This window comes from Pangasianodon hypophthalmus, chromosome 16, assembly GCF_027358585.1.
Source record: "Pangasianodon hypophthalmus isolate fPanHyp1 chromosome 16, fPanHyp1.pri, whole genome shotgun sequence".
Taxonomy (NCBI): Eukaryota; Metazoa; Chordata; class Actinopteri; order Siluriformes; family Pangasiidae; genus Pangasianodon; species Pangasianodon hypophthalmus.
Window position 1 is genome coordinate 1,490,358 of NC_069725.1, and position 11,244 is coordinate 1,501,601.

Genomic DNA, 11,244 nt, shown 5'->3' on the forward strand with positions numbered 1-11,244 from the left:
TCATGAAAATGCAAGCAAAGCAGTAGTGTTAAGCTGTTATTCACACCTGGACATTTACTACAGTTTAAAATAACTACAGTAATATATTAAAACAAGTTATGACAATAAAGAAGACACAAGACAGTTCTGTTTTATTTGATGTAACAGAAATCAACAATAATACTCCAGCATGAAGTGCTTCATGCAATGAAATATTCAGATTGTCAGAGGGTCTACCATTGAAAAGTAATTCTTTGTTCTCGTGTTTAGAGGTGTCGGTGATTCTTACACCGAAATACTGCACAGTATTGTGGAATTTTCCCCCAAAATCTGAGCTGTCTCTTCGAAGTCAAGTCTACCCAATGAGCCTACCTATTAAAGTCGCCCCTTCCAACATGGCCCCACCCTTGACGTGTCCCCTTCCAAGATGTCTGAACCAATGGGCTGTCTAAGCGCAACGTCACCAAACAGGAAGAGAATTGTCAACTTTGTGCTTCGCTGAAAAAGGTGAGCTAGTTTAGCTAACTCGTAATGTTTTGTATACTTTACTTATTAACACATCTTCAGACTATACTTTGGATGTTGTGAAATTAAGTTATGACATTTTCCAGTCTGTTTTATCGCGATAACCTTGTTGTTTTTTGTTATATTTAGCTTGTTTCAGTAACGTCGGCTAGTAATTTAATCTTGTTACGTCTTGAAAGCTTGTTTATGCACGAGATAAAAAGTCTCTCGAGCTGTTTTAAGCGTTTAAGTTTTAAAAAAAACTTAATTAAATAGTGACACGTTTGATTTTTTTTATAGGTTCAGCGAGGGAGTAAGAGAAGACACACACACACACACACACTTTCACTCTCTAGCTGTCTGTCTATCTCTCTATATCATCCGGCTAAGGAAAAACCCTCTCTCTCTCTCTCACACACACACACACACACACACACACACACACACACACACACACTCATAAGGACATCATGGCGATGCTGGGCAGCTTTGGTGGAAGTCAGCGAGCTGCTAAAAGCCTCGGTGGTGGTGGAGACAGGGACCTGACTGAGTTTGTCTGTCCGGTGTGTCTCGAAATATTTGACTCACCGATGACCACAGCGTGTGGACACACGTAAGTCTGAATCTAAAACCTCTTTTGTATGAGTTTTGCTATTATACCACTGTGAAGTCTGTGAGTCAGCTGTTAACAGAATCGATTCTTCCATGACTAGCACTTGTAAACAAAGAGTCGACTCTGAAGCTTCGACTCCAAAGATTCAATTTTGAATTCGACTCCTTGCTCTCCTTCGCGGCTCAGACGTAAACAGAAGGATATTGTGATACACTATATTTTCATTCTTTTATTTCTTTTACGTTTATAAGATCCTTCTTTCAAATGAACTTCGTAATCCACGCTTAAATTATGATCATTTTGCGGAGTCGACTCACAGTCCTTGGAATCGGATCCGGAGTCGACTCCTAGGTTATTTGGAATGTTCCCTAATTTAATCCTTTGTCTTGAGAAAAGAGAAGTGAGTAGAGATTGTGTGAGATTTTATTTCATGATTACACTTTGTTTTGATCCTAAATCAGCATTTGTGGTTAAAAAATAAGGCTGGTATTTCAGATTAAAAGAAAAGCACTGGGATTCACTTTCAGTTTTGTTTTAGTCGAAGGGACAGTAACCTCCCTGGAGAAAGGCATGTTGTTAGATCAAGTCCTCAGACACTAACTGGTTTTCCTCCTTTATTTCTCTGTCTGTGTATTTCTCTCTATACAGGGAGTCGCAAAAGTCTCCATACAGAGTGGAAATTAACACTTTTCAGCACAATGTAACTTTATCTACAAAACATCCTCTACTTGATTGACATTTCTTTGTAAACACACACACACACACACACACACACACACACAGTCGTCTCTCCTACTCATGATGAACTCGTATTAACACATCTGGTGTTGTGCATGTGACTGCATCTCCATCGCAACCTTGTGACAGCTTCCTGATCCAGCCATGACAATGATTTCAGTATATTCTTCTTTTGTCAAAGCATTCTTAAAAATAAATATAATATAAACTAAATATGAAAAGTTTTGGAAGACATTTTGCTAAAAAGTGTTAATTTCCCCCCTATATATAGAGACTTTCGGGACACTCTGTATATACACTATTCTTTGTTTTTCTATCTATAAAGTCTAAAACGTGTAAAAGTTAGCCACTCTATCCAAAGATTTCCAAGTTGAATCAAATTATTTGCTGATATTCTTCATTTTTTGATGATGTTAAACCTTTTGATTTTCTTTACTTAAGCATGTTTATGTGGTATGAAGACACAGAGTAGCTCTACTGATGTCAGAATCATTTCTAAGCATAATTTCTGTGTGTGTTTTATGAGCAGATTCTGCAACAGTTGCCTTCAGGAGTGTTTGCGACCCAAGAAGCCGGTGTGTGCTGTGTGCAGAGCCGCTTTGGACAAATGGGGAAAAGCCATCGATCTGGAGGCTTTAATCCACATTACAGCCAAACCGTGCAAGGGCTGTGGGCAAGAGGTACGTGTGTGTGTGTGTGTGTGTGTGTCGCTTTGACATCACATAACTCTACACGTGAAAGACGGAGGAGTTTCTCTAAAGGTTCTCAGGTGCTGACTTGACAGACACAAGAAGTAAAACGCTACTAAAATGCAGATTTAAAAATCAAACTTCGATAGCGTGAACTAGTAAGGGTGCCAATACTTTGCTCCACCTAGAAGTCATCACAGAGAAGAAAATGAAGATCAGAGAAGAAATGAAAAGATCATGGCTAGACAGTGGTTCCAAAAAAAAAAGGATTACAGTGTGAAAATAAATAACATATAGCTAAAAAAGAATCTGTAAAAAAAAAAAAAACAAAAGAAAATTAAAAACGCTGTTTAAAATGTAATTTTGTGCCGTAAATCAGACAGCTTGTGTCACACTGTCCATTTTTTTTATCTTCAATAAAAATGATATTCACTCAGGTCCATAAATATTTGGACACTGACAAAGTTATTGTTATTTTAGCTGTCTAACATCGTAGACCGTAGAGATACATCAGAATGGAGAAAACGTGTGAGCTCTGTGACTTTAACTGAGGCACGGATGCTAGCGCCAGATGAGCTGGTTTGAGTATTTCAGAAACTAAACACTGTAACCCTAGAACTAAACACTGTAACTCAATAACTAAACACTGTAACCCTAGAACTAAACACTGTAACTCAATAACTAAACACTGTAACCCAATCACTAAACACTGTAACTCAATAACTAAACACTGTAACTCAATAACTAAACACTGTAACCCAATCACTAAACACTGTAACTCAATAACTAAACACTGTAACTCAATAACTAAACACTGTAACCCTAGAACTAAACACTGTAACCCTAGAACTAAACACATAACAATAACTAAACACTGTAACTATAACTTAACACTGTAATCCTAGAACTAAACACTGTAACCCAATTACTAAACACTGTAATATGTAATAAAGTCTAGCTAAATCCTATAACCCAATACCTAAACACTGTAACATTTATATGTCTAATAAACACTGTAACCCAATCACTAAACACTTTAACGCAAAACATTGCAAAACACTGTAATATTTATAGGTCTAGCTAAATCTTATAACCCAATACCTAAACATTGTAACATTTATATGTCTAATAAACACTGTAAACCAATCACTAAACACTGTAACCCAATCACTAAACACTGTAACCCAATATCTAAACACTGTAAACCAATCACTAATCACTGTAACCCAATAACTAATCACTGTAACCCAATCACTAATCACTGTAACCCAATATCTAAACACTGTAACCCTATAACTAAACACTGTAACCCTATAACTAAACACTGTAACCCTATAACTAAACACTGTAACCCTATAACTAAACACTGTAACCCAATCACTAATCACTGTAACCCAATCACTAATCACTGTAACCCAATATCTAAACACTGTAACCCAATCACTAATCACTGTAACCCAATATCTAAACACTGTAACCCTATAACTAAACACTGTAACCCTATAACTAAACACTGTAACCCAATATCTAAACACTGTAACCCAATCACTAATCACTGTAACCCAATATCTAAACATGGTAACAATAACCAAACACTTTAACGCAACTGCAAAACATTGTAATATTTATAGGTCTAATAAAAACCGGAACCCAATTACTAAACACTGCGACCCAATAACTAAACACTGTAGCATATTTTTATGTTTACTTAAACATTACAACACAATACCTAAACACTGTAACACAATAACTACACACTGTAACACAATAATTAAGCATTGTTACGTTTGCATGGCTAATTAAACATTTTCCCGCCACGCTTCCGGCCGTAACGATCTCTCTCGTCCTGTTCTAGGTTGTGTTGTCGGAGATGAGAGCGCACATGGGAAGCTGCTCTAAATATCAGGACTACATCCAGGAAGGGCTGAAGAACATCACACACACTCAGCCTGATGTAGTCAGGTGAGATCCGGAGTGTGTGCTGATTTACGGGATTAGAACACACTCCGTGTTTAATAACCGGATCCTGTTTCCTTTCCGCTTCCTCAGCTCTGTGCCTAACCGCTACACCTTCACCTGCCCCTACTGCAACTGCCCCAACTTCGACCAGGACGGCCTGGTGGAGCACTGCAACTCCCAGCATGCCCGTGACCCACGCCAAGTGGTGAGCGCTCTTCCCACTTTATACTGTAGTTGGGGGGAAAAAGAGTTGAATCGGAATTACGCGTCGGAATTTTGTGAGCAGAAAAAGACGTCACAGAACGAAAAGAAATCGTAGCTCCGCTTTCGTTCTTCCTCGGCACAGATCGGCACCGCCAGCAGACTCAGGTAGGGGGCGTGGCCTAAAGTGTGACGACCATATACGAGAGATTCAGGTGATAATGTTCACATTTTAGTTATAAGATTTATTTTTTGTGCACATGACCAACAATGTCCTTTGAGTGGACGAGTGTGTGAAGCTGGTGGCTTCTATTATTTGGTAGCTATATTAGCCATAGGGCTAGAGGGTAAAATTAAGCATGTGTTCATTCCAGCATGTCGCTTGTGGGCGTGGCCTGTTATCAGGACTATATACACTACTGTGCAAAAGTCTTGGCACCATAATGTTTTTTTTTAGTAAAAACTTTGTTATAGATGTTTATTTTCTGACTTCTACATTATTGATTCAGTACAAAAACATTTTAGATTCCAAACATTAGTTTTCCAGCACAAAATGAAACGTTACAGAAAAATGTTTGTATGTCAGTAAAGAAAGCAGCAGATTCCATAAGAGACACTTTTCAGATAAAAACATAATGAAGGCTGCTGGGTTTCGCTGCAGAAATAAGAAGCGAGTCGACAGTCAAAGTCTCCAGAAGAACTGTGGCTGCTTCTGCAAGATGCTCAGTAACACTTCCAGCTCATTTCCTTATAAAACTGCACACACTGCACCTCAGATACTGCTTTATTTATTTAAAGTGAAGGATCGTCACATTAAATACTGACTTTGTTTCATTTATTACTGTTTACTGCTCTTTATAGGATTTTTTTAAAATGTAGAAACATTTAATTTCATTATTTTTGAAGGCATCTTTGCTCTACAGCATTTCTTTGCACGTGCCTAAGACTTTTACACAGAACTGTGTATATATAAAACTTCTGAAGCTCACTAATTAGATACAGTTTCTTGATTTGTTCTCAGGTTATATTAGCAAAGTGAGCTAATGTACTAGCTATGTACACTCATCGGAGACAGGAACGATCTCCGCTACTTCCTTCCCAGTTTTATTTTTCTTCGTAACGCCTCCATACGTGTCTAACGAGAGGTCGTACAGGACAGGATAAGATGTTCTTACAACCGTAAGAAGTAAAGTTGTGATCGTGGAACTAAAGAAACGTCAGGACACGTGCTGTAGGATCGATCCGAGGAATTGTTTGAGCCGATCGTTTGGATTTGTGGCTTTACAGCATCATAACTCATTTGCATAGAATTAGAATATGTTAAATGTTAAAACCTGTATGTTTTTTAAAAAAAAAAGAGGATGTGGTGCTCACGGTTCTGCGTCCGTGTTCCTGCAGGTGTGTCCTATCTGCGCCTCCATGCCGTGGGGAGATCCGTCCTACAAGAGCTCAGACTTCTTTCAGCATCTCCGGATAAGACACACTTTCTCCTACGACACGTTTGTGGTGAGTGTGGTCTCACACGCACACACACACGCACACACACACACACACACACACACACACACACACACACACACACCTGCCGTGAGAATTCCCCGAGACACTTTTATTATCATGTTTAGCTTCTGCTCATAACATCAGAGTTTTAGAGCTTAAAGAAATAATGTAAAGAATTGGGAAAAAAATGAAATCTGCGTGTTTTAGTTTGTTTGTTTGTTTGTTTTATTTAAATTTTTTATTTATTTCTTTTTAATTCTAACTGACGTGTCTGGAGAAGGAGATGGTTCTGGGGAAAAACAGCAACAAAAAAATTTTTTCTTTAAATAATTTTTGCTCTTTGTTGCACATTTTCACATTTAACTTCTAAAGACTAAAGAACATAAAATATTATAGAATTACATTTTTTTTTCTTTCTTTACTCATAAACCATGGAGGATGCAAACTTTTGCACTAGCTGTAAATCTACTACTAACATCACGGCATTTTTTCGGCAGCCATTTTGTCTAAAATTAGTCAGAAAATGAAAGTTACAGTTACAGCCACAACAAAGCTGTGTTTTTTAAAAAAAAATTTTTTTTAAATTATTATTATTATTAATTTAAGTCTTATTAACTTCCAGAGAGAAAAAAGAGAGGCTGTTGACGGAACGACTGTTTATAGCTGCTATAACGTGATGTTAAATGTAACTATAAATGGATAAAAAGTACAGCGTGTTTGTTTTTAAATAAATAGAAATTGTAATCGGTGGTGAGTTGCTGTGGAATAAGAGGAATAAAACACTTATGCTGTTGTAGGAAAACAATCCATCCTCGAGGAGGTAACAGTAACTCCGCTTCACATTCCCAGCACCCTGCAGTTGATTATTTTACTGTAACAGCACTGCACACACAGTGTTTTATTCCTTACATGGGTTTTTTTTCATTAAATAATGCTCAGTGATCTAGCAGTGAATTAGTCTTTTATTTATTTATTTATTATTTTTTTTACTTTAGTGCAGATGACAGATAGATAAATCACAGCAGGAATAAAATCTCAGAAAGGAAATCTCACGTACGCACGTACACGTGTCCGGGGAAAGTGGGTTCTATCAGATCTGCGTGATTTCTCCATTATTCAAATGCGCCGTCTGTTCCGAGTGGCGTTTATATGCGTGGAGTTTAGTGATGCAAGAGCACACACCACGCAGCGTCAGCAGAAAACACACACTCCTGCGTCGCCGCGTGCCGCTCCGTACGGATACGGATACGGATACGGATACGGATAAAACACTCGTCCTCAGACGCCTCACTGCTCCCGCACTCTCGTCTCCATCATCACAGAGACGCCCTCGGAGGAACCCGTAAAGGTTCTGCAGCAACCTGTACAGCACATTACACACGTCACACACATCACACCTGTACCGCCTAAATACATCCTTTAATCTGATACGGTCCTGTGCGAAAGTTTGTACACCCTCAGGACACAGTGAGGAGTTCAAAGAAATATTATTTACACTTACAAGACATTTAGTGTGTTTGGGTTTACAGATGGTCCTTAATTATTTATTTTTTTATCAATAAAAAAGATTTAAAGATATTTTTATTATTTTTATTAATAAAAATCTCGATAACCTAAATGACTTTTATTTTGTTTTGTTTTGTTTTATTAAGATCGAGATGGTCATGAAAAACTTTAAATTTTTAAAGTTCTTTAAACAATTTTTTGTAGATTATTTTGTTTTTATAGATTAATATAAAAACTAAAAAAGAGGATAAATAAAAAATTATAAAAATAAATAAATAAATATTATAAAATCACAAAATGGAGGTACATTTTATTCCTTTTAAAGATTTTATTATTAATGAAAAAAATCTAAATGACGTTTGTTTGTTTATTTGTTCATTTGTTTGTTTATTTATTTATTTTTATTTATTTATTTCTTCCTGTGAAGTTTGTTGTAACTGATCTGAAGATCGAGATGGTCATGAAAAACTTTAAATTTTGTTCCTTTATACATTTTTTGTTGATTTTCATTTTCTTGTTATTTTGTTTTTTATAAATTAATATAAAATTTAAAAGAAATCACAAAATGGAGGTACATTTTATTCCCTTTTTCACTCTCGGTGACGTAAAACATGATGAAATTTCACAGACACACCCTCTGGAGAGAACCCTTACAGGTTCTACAACATTATCAGAAAGAGTTCGCAGAAAGTAGACCCCTTGGTTGGAAAGCAGAACCCACAGAAGAAGAACCTACAATGAGCCATGAACCCTTAAAGAACCCCTTTTTTTGTAAAGAGCATATATAATCACTGGATAAGTGTGGGCTTGGGTTCTTACCTTCTTCAGAAAAGGTTCTACTTGGAACCCTTTCTGTTTGAGAGTTCTCTCAGAGGGACAACCCAAGAACCCTTTTTCTTTTTTCTTCCTAAATTATCTAAATTATTGCTCATTATTTTCTTCTTAATATCTAGAACCTGTGATTTTAACATTTATCTTCCTTGGTTCACTCTTGGAAAGAAACGTTCTTCATGGGTTCTTTAATCGGATAATTAACGGTCGTTTCAGCTGTGAGTCGCGTTGGATGTAAAAATGTTGAATGGGTTGTAGGGTTCTGTGTAGAAACTTTAAGGGTTCTCACAGAGGGAGAGATCGGAGAACCCCAGGAACTCTAGGGAAGTCAGGACAGTAAACAGGGAAGCAGGATTAAAGATACGCGAAAGCAGACTTTTACAAGTTTTAAAATAAATGCGGCGGAGCTTAGAGGGCGGGGCCTGATGGGCGGAGTCATAATTCAAGAAGGACATTTAAAAAATGTCTCGACTGTCAGAAAAAGAAAAGGGAAAATTGTGTACTTTGCATTATTCTCTAAACAGTTAAACCGCTAACGTTATTGCGTACCGAGATTAATGATGACATCAGCATGATGACATCACAGAAACATTATTACCAGCTGAATGTCAAAATCAGATCATAAATCATTGATTAAATCATATTAAAACTCAGAAGGAATGTAAAAAATTTGGTTTTTTTTTTCTCCTCACTGAATAATTGCACCTTTGCACTGCTGCTCCAGAAGTATTGGCACCCTCAGTTTTAAAGAAAATGGGGAGGAGGGATCGGGGGCGTCGTTGTGGTTCATCTTACAATGAAAATATGAGAGAAATCTAAAAAAGAATAAAAAAAACATTCTTATAGGAAATTTTAGAAAATATTTTTAATATAAAAAAAAAAAAAAAAACACCCCCAGATTGCAGATAATTCTGGAGCTGAGTGTATTAATGATTTAATTCTGTCCTGTTTAAAAGATATTAAAAAAAAATAAATAAAAAAACAGGATCCTCTTTAATGGGTAACGGTTCTAGCTTTCTACCTGCGTTCTGCTGTATCTAGTGTTCTACCTGGAACCTTCTGTACAAATATTAATCCATGCCTAAGAACTCTTTAGGTTGTAGCTTTAATACAGAGATTAGACAGGAGATTAGACAGGAGATTAGACAGGAGATTAGACAGGAGATTAGACAGGAGATTAGACAGTTATCGCTACTCAGATTGATTGAGACTTTTTCTTTCTAACGTTTTTGTTTCGTTGCTGTGTTTCAGGATTACACCGCAGACGAGGACGCGATGGTGCAGGAGGCCATCCAGCGCTCGCTCATGGATAACTGAGGGTTCTCTGGAGAACCGGGGAACAGGAGAACAGGAGAACCGGAGAACAGGAGAACGGGAGAACATGTCAAATCTGTGGTTTACAACACAACTCGAATAATCACTGAGCTCCAGGGTTTATCCACCACATTATTTGAGAAGCGCTTTTTTTTGGTTTTAATCTGTTTAACCAAAGCCGTGTGTGTGTGTGTGTGTGTGTGTGTGTGTGTGTGAGTGTGTGTGTGTGTGTGTGTGTGTTTTATAATAGCTATCAAATAATTGACGTGTGTAGAGTTTGAGATTAAAATAATATTCAGCCATAATTTTCTGTCCGTTTTATATCTTGGACTGCATGATTCTGTAAGCACTGTGTGTGTGTGTGTGTGTGTGTGTGTGTGTGTGTGTGTGTGAGAGAGAGAGATAGAGATTAACCAATCAGATCACAGCTTTATCTTGGGCTCAGTACAACAATTAAAATGCACAATGTGTGAGTAATGTGTTTGAAAATGTAGAGATAGTTTTGGGTGATGACACGATACCGTTAAAACTGAAAAACATCTTTATTTACTCGTTCGTTTTTTTAAATTAAATTGTATTTCAGTGCCTTTTCAGGTTTCATTTTCAGGTCTTTATACTCCCAGTTCTTGCTTTACATCTTTACACACACATACAGTTTATTATTATTATTATTATTATTATTATTATCGGAGATTAAAAACATAATCATGAAGAGATCTCACAGCTGCGGTGCTGGTTTATTTACACTCTGTAGTACATAACAGGAAATGCTGCCACTTTAATATCACAACAAAAAAAAGAGAAAATAAAATAAAAAAAAAATTACCTGAACATTTATGGCTTGTGTGCTTTTATTTCTTTTTTTAATTTATTTATTTTTTATTGAAAGTGTTCATTTACTTCCTGTGCAGTAGGGGGCAGTGTTGCTCCATTCTCCAGCATCCATGAACATCTCTTTGGATGCAATATGCTTACATTCCTCTGTGTGTGTGTGTGTGTGTGTGTGTGTGTGTGTGTGTGTGTGTGTGTGTGTGTGTGTGTGTGTGTGTGTGGGCCGATATTCAATTTTTAAAACATGACACTAATTTTATTATGATATGATTTATGATATCGCAATTTTTTTACGTTTGTAAATATGTTTCTTTGATCAGACTCATGTTTTTAGCTCTTTTTTTCTCTCTATTTATAATTCTTTAAACATTTTTTATATATATTTATTTATTTATTTTTTTGCATTCAGTAATCCTTTAAATTTGTCCAAAGTTTGGACTCTTGAGTAGAAAATAAACATCTCGTTGTTCTTTAACCTCGTCTTTATAAATTTCTGACATTTTTGATTAAAAAAAATGTAAAGTCAGCGTCATGACTGTGGGATATTTCACTCTCACTTTTTCATTTTTTAATTTCGGT

The 11,244-nt window shown here is 36.6% G+C and overlaps 1 protein-coding gene across 1 annotated transcript; it reads left to right on the forward strand.

The window, feature by feature from the left end:
• Window positions 1–351: 351 nt before the first annotated feature.
• On the forward strand, window positions 352–10,238 carry rnf114 (ring finger protein 114). The gene is made up of 7 exons (XM_034311679.2): window positions 352–486; window positions 784–1,096; window positions 2,364–2,514; window positions 4,379–4,485; window positions 4,573–4,687; window positions 6,082–6,189; window positions 9,772–10,238. The coding sequence occupies exons 2-7, from the start codon at window positions 954–956 to the stop codon at window positions 9,835–9,837; spliced, it is 690 nt and encodes a 229-aa protein (XP_034167570.1). The 5' UTR covers window positions 352–486; window positions 784–953; the 3' UTR covers window positions 9,838–10,238.
• Window positions 10,239–11,244: the final 1,006 nt, after the last annotated feature.

Excerpts from the sequence above, each read along its gene's own strand:
- rnf114 (XM_034311679.2), top strand. The coding sequence starts at position 954 with ATGGCGATGCTGGGCAGCTTTGGTGGAAGTCAGCGAGCTGCTAAAAGC. Across the intron at positions 1,097-2,363 it reads ACCACAGCGTGTGGACACAC|ATTCTGCAACAGTTGCCTTC; the intron begins GTAAGTCTGAAT and ends TTTTATGAGCAG. Across the intron at positions 4,486-4,572 it reads ACTCAGCCTGATGTAGTCAG|CTCTGTGCCTAACCGCTACA; the intron begins GTGAGATCCGGA and ends CCGCTTCCTCAG.